Source organism: Neophocaena asiaeorientalis, unplaced genomic scaffold (assembly GCF_003031525.2).
Source record: "Neophocaena asiaeorientalis asiaeorientalis breed wild unplaced genomic scaffold, Neophocaena_asiaeorientalis_V1.1 scaffold15, whole genome shotgun sequence".
NCBI lineage: Eukaryota > Metazoa > Chordata > Mammalia > Artiodactyla > Phocoenidae > Neophocaena > Neophocaena asiaeorientalis.
In genome coordinates, this window is record NW_020185328.1 from 377,101 (window position 1) to 395,718 (window position 18,618).

General features: G+C 39.4%; 2 protein-coding genes across 8 annotated transcripts in view; one reads left to right on the plus strand and one right to left on the minus strand.

The window, feature by feature from the left end:
* Positions 1 to 17,405, minus strand: part of DNAI4 (dynein axonemal intermediate chain 4) — a 116,747-nt gene extending 99,342 nt beyond the window's left edge. Inside the window, 3 exon segments of the mRNA XM_024734627.1 lie at positions 7,155 to 7,338; positions 17,112 to 17,223; positions 17,226 to 17,405. Of these exon segments, the coding sequence (XP_024590395.1) occupies positions 7,155 to 7,338; positions 17,112 to 17,223; positions 17,226 to 17,280 (351 nt within the window). The 5' untranslated portion in view covers positions 17,281 to 17,405.
* An 8-nt stretch (positions 17,406 to 17,413) lies between these two features.
* Positions 17,414 to 18,618, plus strand: part of MIER1 (MIER1 transcriptional regulator) — a 55,843-nt gene continuing 54,638 nt past the window's right edge. For 4 of the 7 annotated variants that reach the window (XM_024734638.1, XM_024734637.1, XM_024734628.1 and 1 more), the window contains exon 1: positions 17,414 to 17,545. In XM_024734638.1, coding sequence (XP_024590406.1) covers positions 17,479 to 17,545 — 67 coding nt within the window. In that variant the 5' untranslated portion in view covers positions 17,414 to 17,478. Of the gene's footprint in view, positions 17,546 to 17,774; positions 17,869 to 17,925; positions 18,037 to 18,618 lie in introns of those variants that run through there. The other 3 variants (XM_024734631.1, XM_024734635.1, XM_024734636.1) reach the window with 2 other exon arrangements.

Below are 18,618 nucleotides of genomic sequence, written 5' to 3' on the forward strand. Positions count from 1 at the left end.
ATTAAGCTAGTCTGACAATCTTTGCCCCTTATTTGGATTGTTTAATCTATCTACATTTAATGTTTTCTTAATATAGTTGGATTTATATCTCCCATCTTACTTTATGTGTTCCATATGTCTCATGTCTTTTTCGTTCTCTATTCATCCTTTATTACTTTTTTCTGCATTGAGTGAATATTTTCTAAGGTAGCATTTTAATTTTTTAATGATCTTTTCATTATATTTTTGAGGTTTTTCTAGATGGTTGTTCTAGGGTTTAACATACACATCTTGTCAAAATTAGCTTTGGATTTATATCAGCTTAATTCCAGTAATATATTGAAATATTACTCCTATATAGCTCTATTCACTATTTCCCCCTTTTGTGGTATTATTTTTATGTAAATTACATGTATTACTGTTACAAACTATAAGAAAACAGAGCCATAATTATTACTTTTCATTTTGTCATCATTTGCTTACATTACAGCTTTGTTCCCATCCACCTCCTGTGTGCTATTACTGCCAAATACATAACACATATATTACATTTCTGTGTCATAGATCCAATAATACATTATATACATGTTATTTTATATAATCATTTTTCAAATCAGTTAAGAGGGAAAAAAGGAGGAAATGCACTAATAGTTACATTAATTACATGATATAATAGTTGTTGTAATTACATAATTGTGTTCACTCATGTTCTTTGTATGGATATGAATTACCATCTGAAGTTACTTGTTTTCAAGCTGAAGAACTTCCCTTAGTATTTCCCGTAAGGTGGGTCTGCAAGCAATAAATTCTTTCAGTTTTTGTTTATCTTGGAGACTCTTTATTTCATCTTCATTTTGGAATAATAGCTTTACTAGATACAACATTCTTGGTTGAGCTTTTTCTTTAACAATTTCAAATTTGTTCTCCTCTGCCTTCTGGCCTCATTGTTTCTGATTAAAAGTTATCTGTTAATCTTATTAAGGTTCCTTTGTACATGATACACACTGTTTTTCTCCTGCTGCTTTTAAGATTTTCTTCTTGTCTTTGACTTTCAGCATTTTTACTGTAATATGTCTGCATTCATTCATTCTTGGACTTCACTGAGTTTCCTGGATATGTAGGATATTGTTTTTCATTAAATTTGGGGTGTTTTCCAGTATCTTTTTGAATATTTTTTCCTTTCCTTTTGTGTCTCTCTTCTTCTGTTACTCCCATTATGCATATGTTGGTGTGTCTGATGGTGTTTGATGGCTCTATTCATTTTTCTTCATTCTTTTTTTTCCCCACTCTGTGTTTGTCTTGAATAATCTCTATTGATCTATCTTCTAGTTTGCTAATTCTTGCTTCTGTCAGTTAAAATCCATTGTTGAGCTCCTCTAGTGAATTTTTAAAATTTCAATTATTGTACTTTTCAGCTCCAGAATTTCCATCAGTTCTTTTTTATAATTTCTGTCTCTTTATTGATACTTGATGTAACATGATCATACCTTCTTTTACTTCTTTAAAGCATAGTTTCTGTAATTCCATGAAGCTATTTATAATGGCTTCTTTTAAATCTCTGTTAAATTTGACATTTGCTTCCTCCCACAGACAGCTTCTGTTGCCTTTTTTCTTGAGTATGGGTCATACTTTCCTATTTCTTTACATGTTCCACAATTTTTTGTTGGAAATCAGAGATTTTAGATAATATATTGTAGCAACTCTGGGTACTGGAACTTCCCTCCTCCCTAGAGCTTGTTATTTGCTTGTTTATATTTTGTTTAGTGATAACCTGGATTATTTTAGTGAGGTCTGTTTTCCCATTGCAGGTTGAACAGTGTCCCCGAAAAGAAGATATGTTGAAGTCCTAACCTCCAGTACCTCAGATTATGGAAATAGGGTCTTTGCAGATTTAACTGAGTTAAGATGAGATCATTAGGGTGAGCCATAATTCAATATGACTGATGTCTTTATAAAAGGGGGAAATTTGAACAGAGGCAGAGGGAAGATACTGTGAAGATAATGGGGAGAACACAATGTACAGATAGAGGATTAGAGTGATGGATCTACAAGCCAAGGAGTGTTCGGGGTTATCAGAATCTAGGAGAGAAACAGATACTTCCCTAGCATATTCAGAAGCTGCACGCCCCTGCTAACACCTTAATTTCAGACTTTTAGCCTCCAGAAGTGTGAGACAATAAATTTCTATTGTTTGAAGTCATACAGCTGTTGGTACTTTGTTAAGGCACTCCTGGGAAACTAATATGCCCCCTCCCAACACCTACCCTGCAGTCCTGTTAACACACTAATGTTGCTCCTCAGGGAGGTGCAGCTTTGGGTATGCCCAAAACCATCCTGCGATGACAGCGCTACTGGTAGGGCTCTCTTCCACACTTACTCTGACCACACTCAGCTGTTAACTTCACTAGTCGCCAGCTGATTGCTCTATTGTTTACAACAATGCCCTGGGGCATAAATTCTCTACAGACTAATCCAATCAAATTGTGGCTCCTTCCAGGGAAGTTTGATGCCAATGTTCAATATTTATTCTCACTACAGGAAGGCTTCTCTTGCTGAGGAATTGCCTTATACCCTGTTTCCCTATAAACTAGCTAGCCTACAGTCTAGGGTGTATCTTCATTAGATCAATTAATTTCCTTGCAATTGCCTTTTACCACTATGTCCACTGTTTTTGAGGGTGTTCATAGGTTTAAACTTCTCCATGCTCTGCTGCAAATAAAGGTGGTTCCTTATGGAAGATATAAGGAACTATCTGTTGTACAGCTTGCTTCTCTCCCCAGATAATATCTCTGCACCAGATCTCTGGGGTTGACAGTGGAGACAATGGTAAGCTTCTCCATGAGTGACAACCTCACTCTAGGTGTTGAGTGCTCCATGGAGGGAATAGGGCAGTAGCCTGAGGTCTTCTCAGCTTGTCTCTCCTGACATGGAACATGATCTCATGGACCAGGGGAAGGCCCCAGGATTCTCAGTGTGCCACACCCAGGCAGAGCTCATCAGTGGGGGTTATTATGGTAAAATGCATACATTTTTCATCTTAACTACATTTAAGTGCTCATGGCATTAAGTACTTTCACATTGCTGTGCAGTCACCACCACCATCCATCTCCAGAACTCTTTTTAAGAATCTCACAAAGGGCTTCCCTGGTGGTGCAGTGGTTGAGAGTCCACCTCCCGATGCAGGGGACATGGGTTCATGCCCCGGTCCGGGAAGATCCCACATGCCGCGAAGTGGCTGGGCCTGTGAGCCATGGCCGCTGAGCCTGTGCGTCCAGAGGCTGTGCTCTGCAGCGGGAGAGGCCACAACAGTGAGAGGCCCGTGTACCGCAAAACAAAAACAAAAATCTCACAAAACTGCAAATCTGTACCCATTAAACAATAATTCCTCTTTATTCTTTCCCTGGTGACCACCATTTTACTTTGTCTCTATGAATTTGACTACTCTAGGTATCTCAGATAAGTCGAGTCATACAGTCTTTGTCCTTTTGTGACTAGTTTATTTCACTAAGTATAATATCTTCAAGGTTCATCCATATTGTAGTATGTGTTGAAATTTCCTTCTTTTTAAAGGTATATACACACATACACTTTGTTTATTCATTCATCTGTTGATGGAAACTTGGGTTGCTTCCACCTTTTAGCTACTATGAATAATGCTGCGATGAAAATCGTTGTACAAATATTTGTTCAAATCTCTGCTTTCAATTCTTTTAGGTACAGACCAAGAAATGGAATTGCTGGACGATATGGTAATTCTATTTTAAAATTTTTGAGGGACAATAATACTGTTTTCATGGCAGCTGCACCATTTTACAATCCTACCAACAGTGCACAAAGGTTCTGATTTCTCTATATCCTCATCAATACTTGTTATTTTCTGTTATTGTTGGGTTTTTTTTCATAGTGGCCATCCTAATTGGTGTGAGCTGGTATCTTACTGTGGTTCTGATCTACATTTCCCTAATGATTACTGGTGTGATGTTGAGCATTTTTTCATGTGCTGTCAGCCATTTGTATATCTTCTTTGGAAAAATATTTATTCAAGTCCTTTGTCAATTTTTTAAATTAGGCTGTTTGTTGTTGAGTTGCAGTTCTTTATATATTCCAGATATTAACTTGTTATCAGATATATGATTTTCTAATAATTTTCCTCATCCCATGGGCTGCCTTTCACTCTGTTGTTGTGTCCCTTGATGCACAGAAGTTTCTAATGCTTGATGTAGTCCAATATATCTATTCTCTTTTGCTGTATATGCTTTTGATATCATATCTAAGAAATCATTGCCAAATCCAATGTCAAAAAGTTTTTCCCTTATATTTTCTTCTAAGAGTTTTATAGTTTTAGATCTTCCCTTTAGGTTTTTGTTACATTTTGAGTTACTTTTGCAAATGGTGTAAGGTAAGAGTCCTACTTCGTTCTTTTGCATGTAGATATCCAGTTCTCTTAACACATTTGTTGAAAAGACACCATTGCATGGTCTTGATATCCTTATTGTGAGGGTTTATTTCCGGGCTCTATATTATTTCATTGACCGATATGTCTGTCTTTTCTTTCTTTCTTTTTCTTTCTTTCTTTCTTTTCTCCCTTCCTCCCTTTCTTTCTTTCCTTCCTTCCTTCCTTTCTTGATATCCTTATTATTTCTGGGCTCTATATTATTTCATTGACCTATGTCTGTCTTTTTCTTTCTTTCTTTCTTTCTTCCTTCCTTCCTTTCTTTCTTTTTGGCTGTGGTGGGTCTTCATTGCTGTGTCCAGTCTTTCTCTAGTTGTGGTGAGTGGGGGCTACTCTTCATTGTGGGCATGGGCTTCTCATTGCGGTGGCTTCTCTTGTTGTGGCTCTAGGCACACAAGCTTCAGTAGTGTGGCTCGTGGGCTCTAGAGCGCAGGCTCAGTAGTTGTGGTGCACAGGCTTAGTTGCTCCACGGCATGTGGGATCTTCCCAGACCAGGGATCAAACCTGTGTCTCCTGCATTGGCAGGCGGATTCTTAACCACTGCGCCACCAGAGAAGTCCCTATATGTCTGTCTTTATGCCAGTACTACACTGTGTTGATTACTGAAGCTATGTAATAAGTTTTTAAATCAGGACGTGTGAGACCTCCAACTTTGTTCTTTTTCAAGATTGTTTTGGCTATTTGGGCTCCCTTGATAGTCCATATGAATTTTAGGATGGGTTTTTTTTATTTCTGCAAAAAATGTCACTGGGATTTTGATAGGGATTGCATTGAAGCTGTAGATTGCTTTGGATAGTATTGACATCTTAACAATATTAAGTCTATGAACAAAGGATGTGTTCCTATTTATTATTGTCTTCTTTCAGCACTCTTTATAGTTATCAGTGTACATATCTTTCAACTCCTTAGTTAAGTTTATTTCTAAGTATTTCATTCTTTTTGATGCTATTGCAAACAAAACTATTTTTCTTGATTTTCTTCTTAAATTATTCATTGCTAGTGTATAGAAACAATAGATTTTTGTGTGTCAATTTTCTATCCTGCAAATTTGCTGAATTTATTAGTTCTAACAATTTTTTTAATGTGGAATCTTTAGGGTTTTGTACATATAAGATTATGCCATCTGTGAACTGAGATAATTTTACTTCTTCCTTTCTACTTTGGATGACTTGTATTTCTTTTACTTGCCTAAGCGCTCTGGCTAGGACACCCACTACTGTGCTGAATAGAAGTGATGAAAGTGAGCATCCATGTCTTGTTCCTGATATTAGGGGAAAAGCATTCAGCCTTTCATCACTGAGTATGATGTTAACTGTAGGTTTTACAGATCGCTCCTGAGGAAATCCTTTCTCTTTCAAGTTAGTTGAAAGATTTTATTTTTAATTTTTATAATCATTGGATATTGAATTTTTCAAATGCTTTTTCTTTATCTGTTGTGATAATCACATGGATTCTTTTTCAATCTACTAATAAGGGGGAAAGTACTGACTTTTGAATATTGGAACAATCTTGCATATATTATCCCCACTTGGTCTTGATGCATTATACCTTTTACACAGTGCTGTTAATACTGTGTAATATATATGTATAACATACACGTAATGCATATAATGTGTACGTAATATGTATATAATTATTATGGACTGAATGTTTGTGTACCCCCCCGATTCACATGCTGGAACACTAATCCCAGTGTGAGATGGTATTGGGAGGTGGAACTTTTGAGAGGTAATTAGGTCATGAAGGTAGATCCCTCATGAATGAGATTACTGTCTTTATAAAAAGAGGCTAGGGAGCTAGCTAAATCTCTTTCCCCCTTGTGAGGATACAATAAAAGTTGGTAGTCTGCAACCTGGAAGAGGGTCCTCACCAGAACCTGACCATTTGTCACCATACTCTTGGACTTCCAGACTCCAGAACTATAAGAAATAAATTTGTTTATAAGCCACCCAGTGTATGATACTTTATTACAGCAGCCTGAGCTGACTAAATCATTCTTAAGGTCATGAGTAGACTTTCTTCACTCCACTCTAATGTTCTTACTACCAATAATGAATTATAGGTGTCAACTGCCAATATTATGCTGTAAGATATGTTATATGGCAAAGATTCTAACAAAATCAATATATCAATACAGGCATACCTCATTTTACTGTGCTTCACTTTATTGCACTTCACAGATATTGTTTTTTACAAATTGAAGGCTTGTGACAACTCTGCATCCAGCAAGTCTATTGACACCATTTTTCCAACAGCATTTGCTCACTTTGAGTCTCTGTGTCATATTTTTGTAATTCTCGCAATATTTCAAACTTTTTCATTATTATTATGTTTGTTATGGTAATCTGTGACCAGTGATCTTTGATGTTACTATGACTTGCTGAAGGCTCAGAGGATGGTTAGCACTTTTTGGCAGTAAAGTTTTTTAATTAAGTCACGTACATTGTAATTTTTAAACATAATGCTACTGTACTCTTAAGAGACTACAGTATAATGTAATAATTTTTATATGCATTGGGAAGCCAAAAAAACTCAAGTGACCCACTTTATTGCGATATTTGTGTTATTCAAGTGGTCTAGAACTGAACCTGCAATATCTCTGAGATATGCCTGTATTAGAAGTTATTGTTTCAAAGCAGCATACTTTCTACCTTTAACATTTCAATCAAGTTCTTCCCAGTGTCATTTTCAAAAAAAAACTCAGAATTCTAAAGAATATTACCCGCGTGGCTGTCTTTGTGGAGGAAATATTCATTTTTTCTACTGTTTTGGGGTCAGGTAGAATCACCATGGTTTTTGACCCAGCCATTTTGCTTTGGTTTGCACTAATATATCCTCCTTTCATTTGCGCTCCTTTTGCTGGGCCAGTAAAGCTCATAGACCCCTTCGACTGTGTGCCAGTGTTTCTATATCAGGAAAAGAAAACATAACACTGAGGATCCAGGATTGAAGAAAAATTAGCCAATGATAAAAAAGTAGATTTTCATTTAGAAACATGGAAACAATCTAAACATATAAACAAGAAAAAAATAGTAGCCACTTGAGAGCTCATTATGTGTAAGCATAGCTCTAGAATGTTTACAAGCACTGTGTCACTTTTTCCTCACAATAATTCTAAGAGGTTGCTATAACATTATTTTATATAAAGTCACAGAGGCTTAGAGGGAAACATTCTTACTAGAGTTGAAATTTGAACCCAGGCAGTCAGATCAAAAGTCTACACTTATTTCTCTGGGTCTCAGTTTCCTTATCTGTAAGATGAGGATAAAGATAGTACTTAATTCATTGGTTATTATGAGGATTAAATGTATTAATTTCTATATTATGGTTAGGAAATGCCTGACACATAGTAAGCACAAATGAGTGTAGAGCGCAGTTTTGCAGGCAGATTGAAGAATGAGTAATAAAACCTGGGAAAGAATATCATGTTCCTGCCTGAACGATTACATAATAATTCTTAATAAGAGAAATTATAATCAAAATATTTGTATCCAGGAGAAAAAATATGATTTCACTTTTGGATCAATTCTCTAAATTCCTTAAGACAAAAACCTAATCATTCTTTCATTCTAGTACTCTGATTGTACTGCAGACTTCTATAAAACAAGAATGATCACCCCTTACACTATAAAAAGGCATTGTGTTTCCAAAGAAAACATTTTAAACAATACTTTTACTTTCCTACTCATAAAAGATCAGACAAGAATAAAATACTTTAAAATGACAACAATCTACTTTTCATATTTTATTTTTCTTCATGGCATTTAGTACTACTTGACACTGTTTGTTGTCTACTCCTCTACTAGAATGTAAGCATCTTTAGGGCAAGAACTTTGTCTTGTTCATTGCTATATCGCTAGCACACAGGACAGTACCCAGTATATTGTGGGCACTATTAGTATTTTTTAAATAAATGACTAAATGAATTCCATTCATACTATTTCAAGTTTACATTCTTTTAAAGTATCATACCCTATCCTCCCTCCTTCAGTCTCTAAATGACTTTAACTCCAACATTTCCAAGAAAACCAAATTAATCAATGAGGTAAGAATTCCTTAAATTTCTCTACCTTCATTATATTCTTCTTTCATATCCCACAAACTCATCTAATCCATCCTTATTTCTTTCCTCCTCTTTCAGTTCAAAAGTTGCTCTTCTTATCTAAGGTTAACCTTTCTACCTGTGCTCTGAAACCTGTCTGTTACTACTTTTCTCAGGGACTCTTTTCCTTTGTAAAAAAAATTTTTTTGGCCATGCCATGTAGCTGTGGGCTCTTAGTTCCCCAAGAATGGAACCCAGGCTCTCAGCAGTGAAAGCACTAAGCCCTAACCACTGGACTGCAAGGGAATTCCCATCTCAGGGACTCTTACGTCAATAATTCTTGGTCTCCTATATCTTGTTTCCAATCTTTTCCCCTTCAGCATATAATTGTACTCCAGTCATCTCTTCAACTTAAAAATCCTTCCTTTACCTATCTATTACTAGTCTTCCACTATCTATTACTGTACCTCTCCTTCACTTTTTAAAATATTAGTCAATAATCCTGTCTATGTCCTTACTCCTCTTATGCTCCATAATTCACTACAACCTAATTCCACCCTCTCCTCTCCTACTGCAGAGACTACTTTCATTAAAATCACCTAGTCTTGTCCTTCAAATTGTCAGATCCATAGGACTCTTTCCAGTACTTATCTTTGTAGCATCTGACGTCAGTTGACCATTCCCCCTTCTTCTTTTTTTTTTTTTTTTTTTTTTTTTTTGTGGTAGGTGGCCCTCTCACTGTTGTGGCCTCTCCCGTTGCAGAGCACAGGCTCCGGACGCGCAGGCTCAGCGGCCATGGCTCACGGGCCCAGCCGCTCCGCGGCATGTGGGGTCTTCCCAGACCAGGGCACGAACCCGTGTCCCCTGCATCGGCAGGCAGACTCCCAACCACTGCGCCACCAGGGAAGCCCCCCCCCTTCTTCTTAAACTTGAGTTCTCAAATTGGTTTCTGTAACATAACTGTCTCCTATTCTTCACCCTCCTTGGGACCTCTAATTACCTGACCCTTCCATTTTCTACCAATTACTCAGTACCTTTTAGGTTTCTCTTCTTTCACTGTTTAATCCAGTATCCACAATTCATCAACTGAATCACTCTTTTACCATTACCTTCAACTCTTATTTTCTTTCTCCCTTGAGCTTTGCCCTACTATCCCTACAAAATACAGTCTGTCCATTCTATTCTTCCTCTTTACTATATCAGCTGCTTATTCCCATGGTCATACATTTGACCTTGTCCTTGTCAAGGACAAATACCCCTCAAATACTTCATATCCCCTTGCTTTATTTTTCTCCTCAGTACTTCTTACTAACATATCTGTTACTTATTTATCTTATGAATTAGATGTTCCCCACCCAACCCTCCAACCCTGAGAATCTAAATTCCACGAGACTAGGGACTTTGTGTTATTTTGTTCCCTGCTGTATCCCTAATGCCTACCATAGTACCCAATACACAGTAGCTGCTTAATAAAAAATTGTTGAATGAATTCCCAAATCATTACATCCAATTCAAAACATTCTCTCAACCTTCATACTCAAATGTTTACCAGTCTACTGGGTAGCTCCAGCTAAATGTCTACTAGACATCTCAAACTAAATAGATGCATAATGAAATCATATCACATTTACTCATAAACCAGCTCTATCTCTTTTATTCCCATAGGGACCAAATAGAAATGAATCAGCAAATGATGTTGCATTTACCAATTAGGTAGTTACTGTGATCTTATGAGAATCATCAATAAACTCCCCCAAATCTTCAGACTATAAGTTTCATGGGAAGGAACCATGTCTACCATGATAGCCCCAACTCTTAGTACTCTGCCTGACAGAGTGGGAAATTAGATTCAGAAAGTACAGACTACTTTAAAAAAAAAAATGAACTAAGTACCTGTAGCCAATTATGTTAGAAATTTATGGTGCACATCTAGCTATGTTAAAAAAACAGATGCTTTCAAAAGAGCCAAATTGGTGGGCAATAAATAGGATGACTTTCAGGAGATATTCACTTTGAAAGTTTTGCCTGAAAAACAGTCATGATACAAGAGGTTATGTAGCTGTACATTCCTGAGTTTTCTGAAGCAGGGACCTAATCTATTTTGTTCACTCCTATGTCTTCAGTACCTAGGGCAGTAGCTGGAAAATATAAGGCATTCAGTTGGTACCTGTAGAATGAACACCATGAGCACCGGATGACCACTTCTATGAAAAAAGAGACTAATGACATTAAAAGCATGCTACACATACATAAATCTCACTATGAAAAAAATAACCACAAGAGGAAAGAAGGAATGGCTTAAGAAAAAGTGTCTGTATTAGCCACTTCTTAGTTTAATGAGATTAAGGTAAAAATTTCAATCTAAACCCAATCAATTACTTTCATTTATCCAACTGTTATTCATAAAACACTTATTGTACATAAGGCTACATGCTGGCAGAGATACAATATGAATCAGATATGGGCCCTAAGGAGCTGACCGTCTAATAAGAGATAAAACATATATATGATTACAATGCAAGTACAAAATTGTATTTGCCTCAAGACTTACATGTAAGATGAAATGAAAGTTGTGGTAAAGATTACCTTGGGTAAGAGGAGTGAGCAGAGAAATCATGAAGATGGCATTTGAGTTAGGCTTGAATGTAGGTCAAATTCAAAAGAAGTACACGGGGCCAAATGTATATGTGTGCTTGTGTCTGATGCACATGCAGGTGAGGAGGGATGAGGACAAGACAGGAAATGCACCCTGAGCAAAGATCACTGTGAACGATGACAGTAGGAAAGCATGTGGTATATACAGGGTATCTTAAATGATTCAATTAGAAGGAAATTGAAGGAAAACAAAGTTAAGCTTTGAAAAAATAAAATGGCCAGGCTAAGTCTCTGAAATTTACTACACAAGCATGAGAGTGCCTTTGAATGATTTTGAGCATAAGAGTTAACTGCTCAAAACTATGCTTCAGAAAAATTTAGCTATATTCAGAACACACTAGAAGCAAGAAGACCATTAGTTAAGATGCTATGGAAATAGGCCAGATGAGAAGTAATCAAGGCTTAACCTGGGGTGGCAAATGTAGAAATAAAACAAATGCTAAATACAGCATGTATTAAGCATATCTTTTTATTTTCTGTATTTTGATGTTTTGATATCTAGGAACTTGCTAACCCTGGAGGGACTGCCCCTCCCAGGGCTAATCAATTCTTATACATAGTAAGGGACTTGCCTACAAGCAAACCTTTTATACGCAAACCAACAAATCCAGAGTCCATACCCTCAACCATCTCCTTCATCAGGCTCTCAAAGAGATCTCACTCTCTGGGTCACTATCCACTTGCCCTAATCACTGTAGGGACAGGAACCAGACAACTAGGGATAGTCCCTATGCCCAGAGCCTTTTGAAATTATTCAAACAAGCTATTCCTACACCTGCTTATTCCGCTATGTCCATTTCTCCCCATGGGAACCACAATAAAGCTTCTTGCCCATGTTTTCCCCTTGCTAGTTTTACCTCCTGCTCAGCCCTGGTGCTTCCTCATGTGGCCCCACTATGTGGTACGGCATGCCATGTCTCCTGATTCTAGGGATCTATGAGTATTTAAAAAAACAAAACCAAAAAAAACCTTCTTCCTTCATGATAGTTATTTCTGTGTCTATGTACCTGATTAAAACATACCCCAAGTACCCTTAAACCACAGATACAGAACAAACAGGACTTAATTGATAATAACAATGCCACTTAAAATCTAAACTTCGAAGTACTTCCACTATATTTGTAATTTAATTCTTTTATTTATTTCATTTTTTTTAAATGGAAGTATAATTGACCTACAGTTCCAGGTGCACAATATTGTGATTCAATATTTCCGTACGTTACAAAACGATCACCACCCTAATTCAATTCTTATAATAAATTATGAGATATTTAATTGCCATGTTTTACAAGTGAGGAACTTAAAACTCAAAGAGGTCAACTTAAATGCCCAAACTCATCCAATAACTCACAGGCTATGTGTTCTTGAGCAAGTTTCTTTCCTCATATGTAAATTAAGGTTAATAACAGTATCTGCCTCAAAGAGTTAAGGCAATGATTAAAGTAGTCATTATTTCCAAAGCACAATAAGAAGTTAAATTGTAGACATGTTCAAGTTTAGATATTATGAGTGATATCCTGGTGGAGCTGTTTGGTAGCAGTTGAAAATCAAGAGGAAAGTGAATTTCAGGGAACAAAAGTGAGAACTGGAGATACAGATTTGAGAATCTTTCATGGAGATGATAATAAATGAACTGAGTCCCAAAATAAAAACCTAAAGATACAAAGAGAAGGTAATAGGGCCAAGGAGAGAAACTGGAGGTAGAAAGAAAGTAAAACCAGAAAAAAGGCATCTTTGCCAGTAGTAAGTGAACCAGTTCAGGGTTAGTTCAGGGTTAAGGAGGGGAAGATTGATATTGTCAAATGCTGCAGAGAGGTAAAGAGAAAGCCCATTGAATTTGGTGACTTTTGAAACCTTTAGGTTACTCATTATTGACCTGAGTAATTTTCATATAGAAATGGAGACAACAGACTGCAAGTGTTAAAGAGTAAACACAGATACTTCTGGTTTCTGGTCTGACGTGTAAAGGCCATGAAAGACATCAATCCTGTACTCACAAGAAAAAGGCTGAGCAAACTGAAAATCAATGGGTCTTCTTAGGTCCATCAGAGAATTGAGGTTACAGGCAAACCCTCACACTGAAAGATTGAGATGCAGGAATAACAGAATCACAACTTACTGGGAGCAGAAACTGCCACTAGAGCCAACAAGTGGTAGGAAAACCTAAAGGGTAATTGCCTAATTGCTGGAAACTGAGTGTAGACTAATTCAAAAGAGAAAAAACTGCTGGGGGCCCAGCCTTAGGGAGCTCCCGCCCACAACACTTTTATCTTTACACACTCCACCAGTCTCTCAGGATGAAGATCAGAGTAAAACTCCCTGATAGTTCCAGCAGGGGGACAGGAAGTAACCATTTTGAAATATACCTGGAATGTTCAGTTATCCTTAACAAAGGCCTGCCCTCAAGGAAAACCATTTTACCAGAGCCTAACCAATGTGGGGGGAGGGAAATAACCAACTGGAAGTCCATCTAACCTTCTTGTTCCACCTAAAGAGAAAAATTCTGAGAAATACTTACGAAGGTCACAGCCCAGGGACAAAGGCCCACTAAAGGATTAAGACCTAATCATAGGATTATGGCACACTCCCCTCCCCCTTCCCCCCTCCCTCACATATCTTACCACCACATCAACAGGGCTCCTGTATAACTGAATTACAATGGGAAGAACTGTAAGGCTCAGACTCTAAGAAGGAGTCTCTAGGGAAACCTAAAAAGCCAGAGGAGACAAAAAGCAGGACACTAGAGGAAACTGAAGTCTTGGAAACCTAGAGCTACAGCAAACAGCCTAATTCCTAGACAGATAAACATAAATCCTCACACTAAGGGCTTACTTACCTCAGTTCATATTACCTGATGCAACATGTTCAGCTTTCAACAAAATACATGGCATACCAAAGAGCAAAAACAGTCTGAAGAAACAAAGCAAGGATTAGAGCCAGAATAAGATATGGCAGAGATTTTGGAATTATCAAGACTGGGAATTTAAAATAATTATGATTAATGTTAAGGATCCTAATGGAACAAGTAACATGCAAGAACAGATGAAAACTCTCCCCACCCCCCAAATCAAAAGGAAATGAATGAACACGTAAGGAAGAACAGAGAAACTGGGCAAAGAAGTGAGATAAAGGCAGTGAAGGAAACACTAGTGGTTTTTACCACAACGGAAGATTGTCCAATACAGCCAACCCCCAAATTATGATTTTTTGACTTTACAGGGGTGTGAATGTGATATGCATTTGGTAGAAACTGTACTTCGAATTTTTATCTTTTCCTGGACTAATGATATGCTATAAAATGATACTCTCGTGATGCTGGCAGTGAGCCATAGTTCCCAGTCAGCCGTGCAATCATGAGAGTAAACAACCAATACATTTACAACCATTCTGTACCCATACAATCATTGCTTTTAATTTTCAGTACAGTATTCAATAAATTACATGAGCTATTCAACACTTTATTATTAAACAGACTTCATGTTAGATGATTTTGTCGAACTGTAGGCTAATATAAGTGTTCTGAGCATGTTTAAGGTAGGCTATGCTAAGTATGATGTTTGGTAGGCTAGGTGTAATAAGTGCATTTTCTACTTAATGATATTTTCAACCTATGATGGGTTTACTGGGACATACCTCATTGTAAGTTGAAGAAGATCTGTATTGCTAAGCCAATAGGTAAAACCCAATATAGGAAAAATTGAAGAAAGTGAAAAATTGATAAATACATGTTTCATGATATCCTTTCCAAGATCAGATTAAGTCTTAAACTGAGAAAGATGAGAAACATTAGGTCAAACCAATGGGTGTAAACTTTAGTGTGTATGAAATTTTGTTTTAATTAGATAATATGGCTACCTCAAAAAGTGAAGGTTATATTAATTTCTATCTCCCACCCCACTCTTTCCTTAATAGGTAATCTCCCATGAATGTGTCATTATTCAAGAAATCCCGAAGGGAATTTTTCTAACACTCTCTCAGGTACTCTGAGAGTTTTATGATTTTTTAAAACTTCACATGAAACCAACTTAATGTTAGTTTGAGACTGCCATACCTACAAGTAAAAACAAAAACCAGACGAGATGAGCAATAACCAATGTTACTCAAATACATATTCACTCATTTGTTTGCTGCCAGCAAATACTGTCTTCTTCATTCTAAGCAGTAGCAGTGAACAAAACAAAACTCTCTGCCATTATGGAGTACATCATAGCTTGGATGAAGACAGATTAACAAACAAGTATATAATATATCAAACAGAAATAAATTTTATGGAGAAGAATAAAGCAAGTTGAGGGACAGGAAGTACTGGGGAGAGTAGTATTATTTTACGTAGGGTAGTTAGAGAAGGACTCTTTGATAAGGTGACACGTGAAGAAAATGAGTGTCATGAGATTACTAGCGGGTACAGTATTCCAAAGAACAGCAAATGTCCAGGCCTTGAAGTGGGAAAATATGCCTGATATTGTTGTGGAACAATATGGAGTGTAATTAGCCAGGGGGAAGAATCCAAAGTGAGATTCTGTGGGGCCCTGTGAGGATGTGAGCTTTTACTCTGAGTGAAATGGGAGAAATTGGAGGCTTTTGAGAAGAGCCACAGTGATTACTATGTTGAGGGTGAGGGCAAGATCATTTAGGTGTTTACTGCAATGTAACAATGACTTACATTGGAGTGGTAGTCTGGACTTATTTTGCAGGTAGAAATGGTAGAATCTGCTGATGGAGTGGGGTATTGAGAAGTCAAGGGTAACCCAAAGTTTTTTTACTGAGTAACTGGCAGAGTGGAAATTGCCATTTACTGAAATGGGAGACTGCAGAGTTGATTAGAGGGCGAAATAAGTTCAGTTTTAGATACAAGTTTTGAGATGCCTATTAACTTTTAAGCACAGCTGCTTGATTTTAAGTCTGTTTTCTTGGGAGAGGTGTTGGCTGCAGTTAAACTTGTAAACCATCAGTAAATAGGTGACTTTTAAAGGCAAAAAACAATAGTGAAGAGGTTTACTGATCCCATCAACACTGCAATATTTAGATACGGGAGAGATAAAGAGGTGCCAGCAAAGTACTTTGAAAAGGAGTAGGCATAAACCAAGGGGAGAATTAGGGAGGAGTGGTGTCCCAGAAACCAAATGAAGTGATTCAACACTCAAGAAGTGGTAAACCAGATCAAAGCTGCTGATGGGTGAGTTAAGAAACAAACTGAGAAATGGCCACTGTATTTGGCTGGACAGTTATTGCTGACCTTCACAAAAGCTATTTTTTGTGGAGTGATAGGATGGACAAAAACCTGAGTACCATATGCAGGAAAGAGCAGAAGGTTCTCTCCCAAGACCTTTTCAACAAGTTCTGCTAAAGAAAGATTAGCTGATCTGGAAGAGACTGGATAGAAGAGATGCTGAAGGTTTGAGAAGAGAGAACAAAAGTGGTCTGGAAGTGCGGGAGAGTGAATGAATTAGGAAACTTCAGTGTAATTGCTGGACTAAGGGACCATTTGAAGTTGTAAGCGAGACATCTGTAGAGCTGTATGCTTTTCTCCAGCCTCTCGTCCAACTGCTGCAGAACAACAGAGAAAGTTGTAAGCTGGAATGAGTTTTAAGGCAGAATGGTATGAGGAGAAGGCAGAAAAAAACCTCAACTACAGAGCATAGTAATGTTCGGTCTGGTAGCTCACAGAAGCTGAGAGGGTTGAACATCTGGGCACAGCTTGGAGGCAACAAGCTGGAGACTGCAGACCGGGAAAACAAAAAAAAAAACAAAAAAACCCAGGAGTGCTAGGAGGAAGGGTGGTTCCCAACAAACTAAGTCTTTTCTCGACCAAGCACAGCAGTAGAGGTTTGGAAAAGGCAGTCCTAGGCCAACGAAGTAGACATTGCCGCCTCGGAGGTTCGAGGGCTGCCGACTGAACACAGATGCAGTAAGTGCTAAGATCTAAAAGGGCTCCCTCCGGGACCCAGGGGAATGGACTTAGGTTTTAGCGCCGGAACTTACACCCCGACGTTCGGCTGCTTGCGGCTGTTTACCGGAGAGATGGGCATGGTGGCGACTGGTTGGGGAGTGGTCGACCACCCCCTTCCCTGGCTGCTTCTGGAGCCCCTGTACCCCAACCCCCGGCGTCAGCGGCTCCGGCTAAGGCACGGGAATGTTTGCCGGGCGTCATGGAGACGGTGGAGCCTTGGCTCAACAAGCGGCCGCGCGGTTGGCTGGCGGCTGGAGGCCGAGGAGGAGGGCGGAGGCGGAGGGGAGGACAGAGGGTTGGTGGAGCAAGAGCAAGCCCCGGACGACGACTAGAACAAGGAGGCGGGCGGCCCGGGCCCTAGGCCCCTCCCAGGCTCTGAGTCTCCCGGGCTGCAGGCGGATGGATGGGGCTTCTTCAGGCGGTGGCGGCAGCAGCGGAGGTGGCGGCGGCAGCGGCGGCAGCGGCTGTAAGTGCAGCCTCCATAAACCACCTCTCCTCTTCTAGCCCTGTTTGGGTGGAGGGGCTCCCGAGGTGTCCTCGGTCCCCTTTCTCTCCTTCCCCTCCCCCACTGCAGAGTACCGCCCGGAAGACCCTTAACTTCCGGGGAGGGGCTGAGAGAGCGCGCCGGGCGCGCTTCCCCTCCCGGAGTGGCGCCGGCCACCCAAGGCGCATGCGCAGCTCTCCATCGCCATCCACCCCCTTCCCGGACTGGTCTTTGCTTTGGTGGTGGTGGCGGCGGCGGCGCCAGTCTTCCCCGGCGTCCGCGGCGCGCTGGGAGTCAGCTGCGGAGTGAGTTCGCTTCGCCTTGTCCGCTTCCGCCTTTCTCCAGTCGGCCCCGGAACGCGGTCGGGGTGGGGTCAAGCAGACCGCCCCGCTGTGGCTCCGCCTCTTTCCCGCAGTATCTCCGGGTTCTGTTTCAGACCTGGAAGGCTCCTGCTCCCACTGCAGCCCCCTGTGGTGAGCAGGGTCTTGGGCAAACCGGCCCTTTTCGGAGGGAGTGAGGGAGGGAAGAGAGGCTCGAAGAGGCTGTTGTGAGGGAATGAGGTCTTCCCAGGCCTTGAGTGTATCCCTGGGGGCAGATGCCTCCCTAGTCTTTGAATGGCCTTGTTCTTTCAGCTTTTGGTGGAAAGATCTCTGGCCTGGAGACCATCTCTAGTCCTCGTTTGCTGTGTGACCTTGGGCGAGTCACTACCTCTCTCTGGGGGCCCCAGTTATACCTAGAGCTTCTTCCAACGCTAAAACTCTTAATTTTGCAGAAAAGCTTATGCAGTTCCAAGATTGGCCCGTCTACTGAGGCCGCTTAGACGAGATGACCCGGACTTGAGTGAACCTTTCTTCAATCATGGGTGGAATGAGGCGACCTATTTATTGGATCGCGTTTATTCCTTTATCATCAGTTACAAATTGCATGACTCAAGACTCATTAATGTTTTTCTAAAATTGTCATGGGATTCCTGTCCTAATTCCTGGCCGTCTTTTTAAAAATTAGAGACAGGGCGAATGGTGAGCTTGTAGTATCATCGTCTCTAGTCTCGTTAC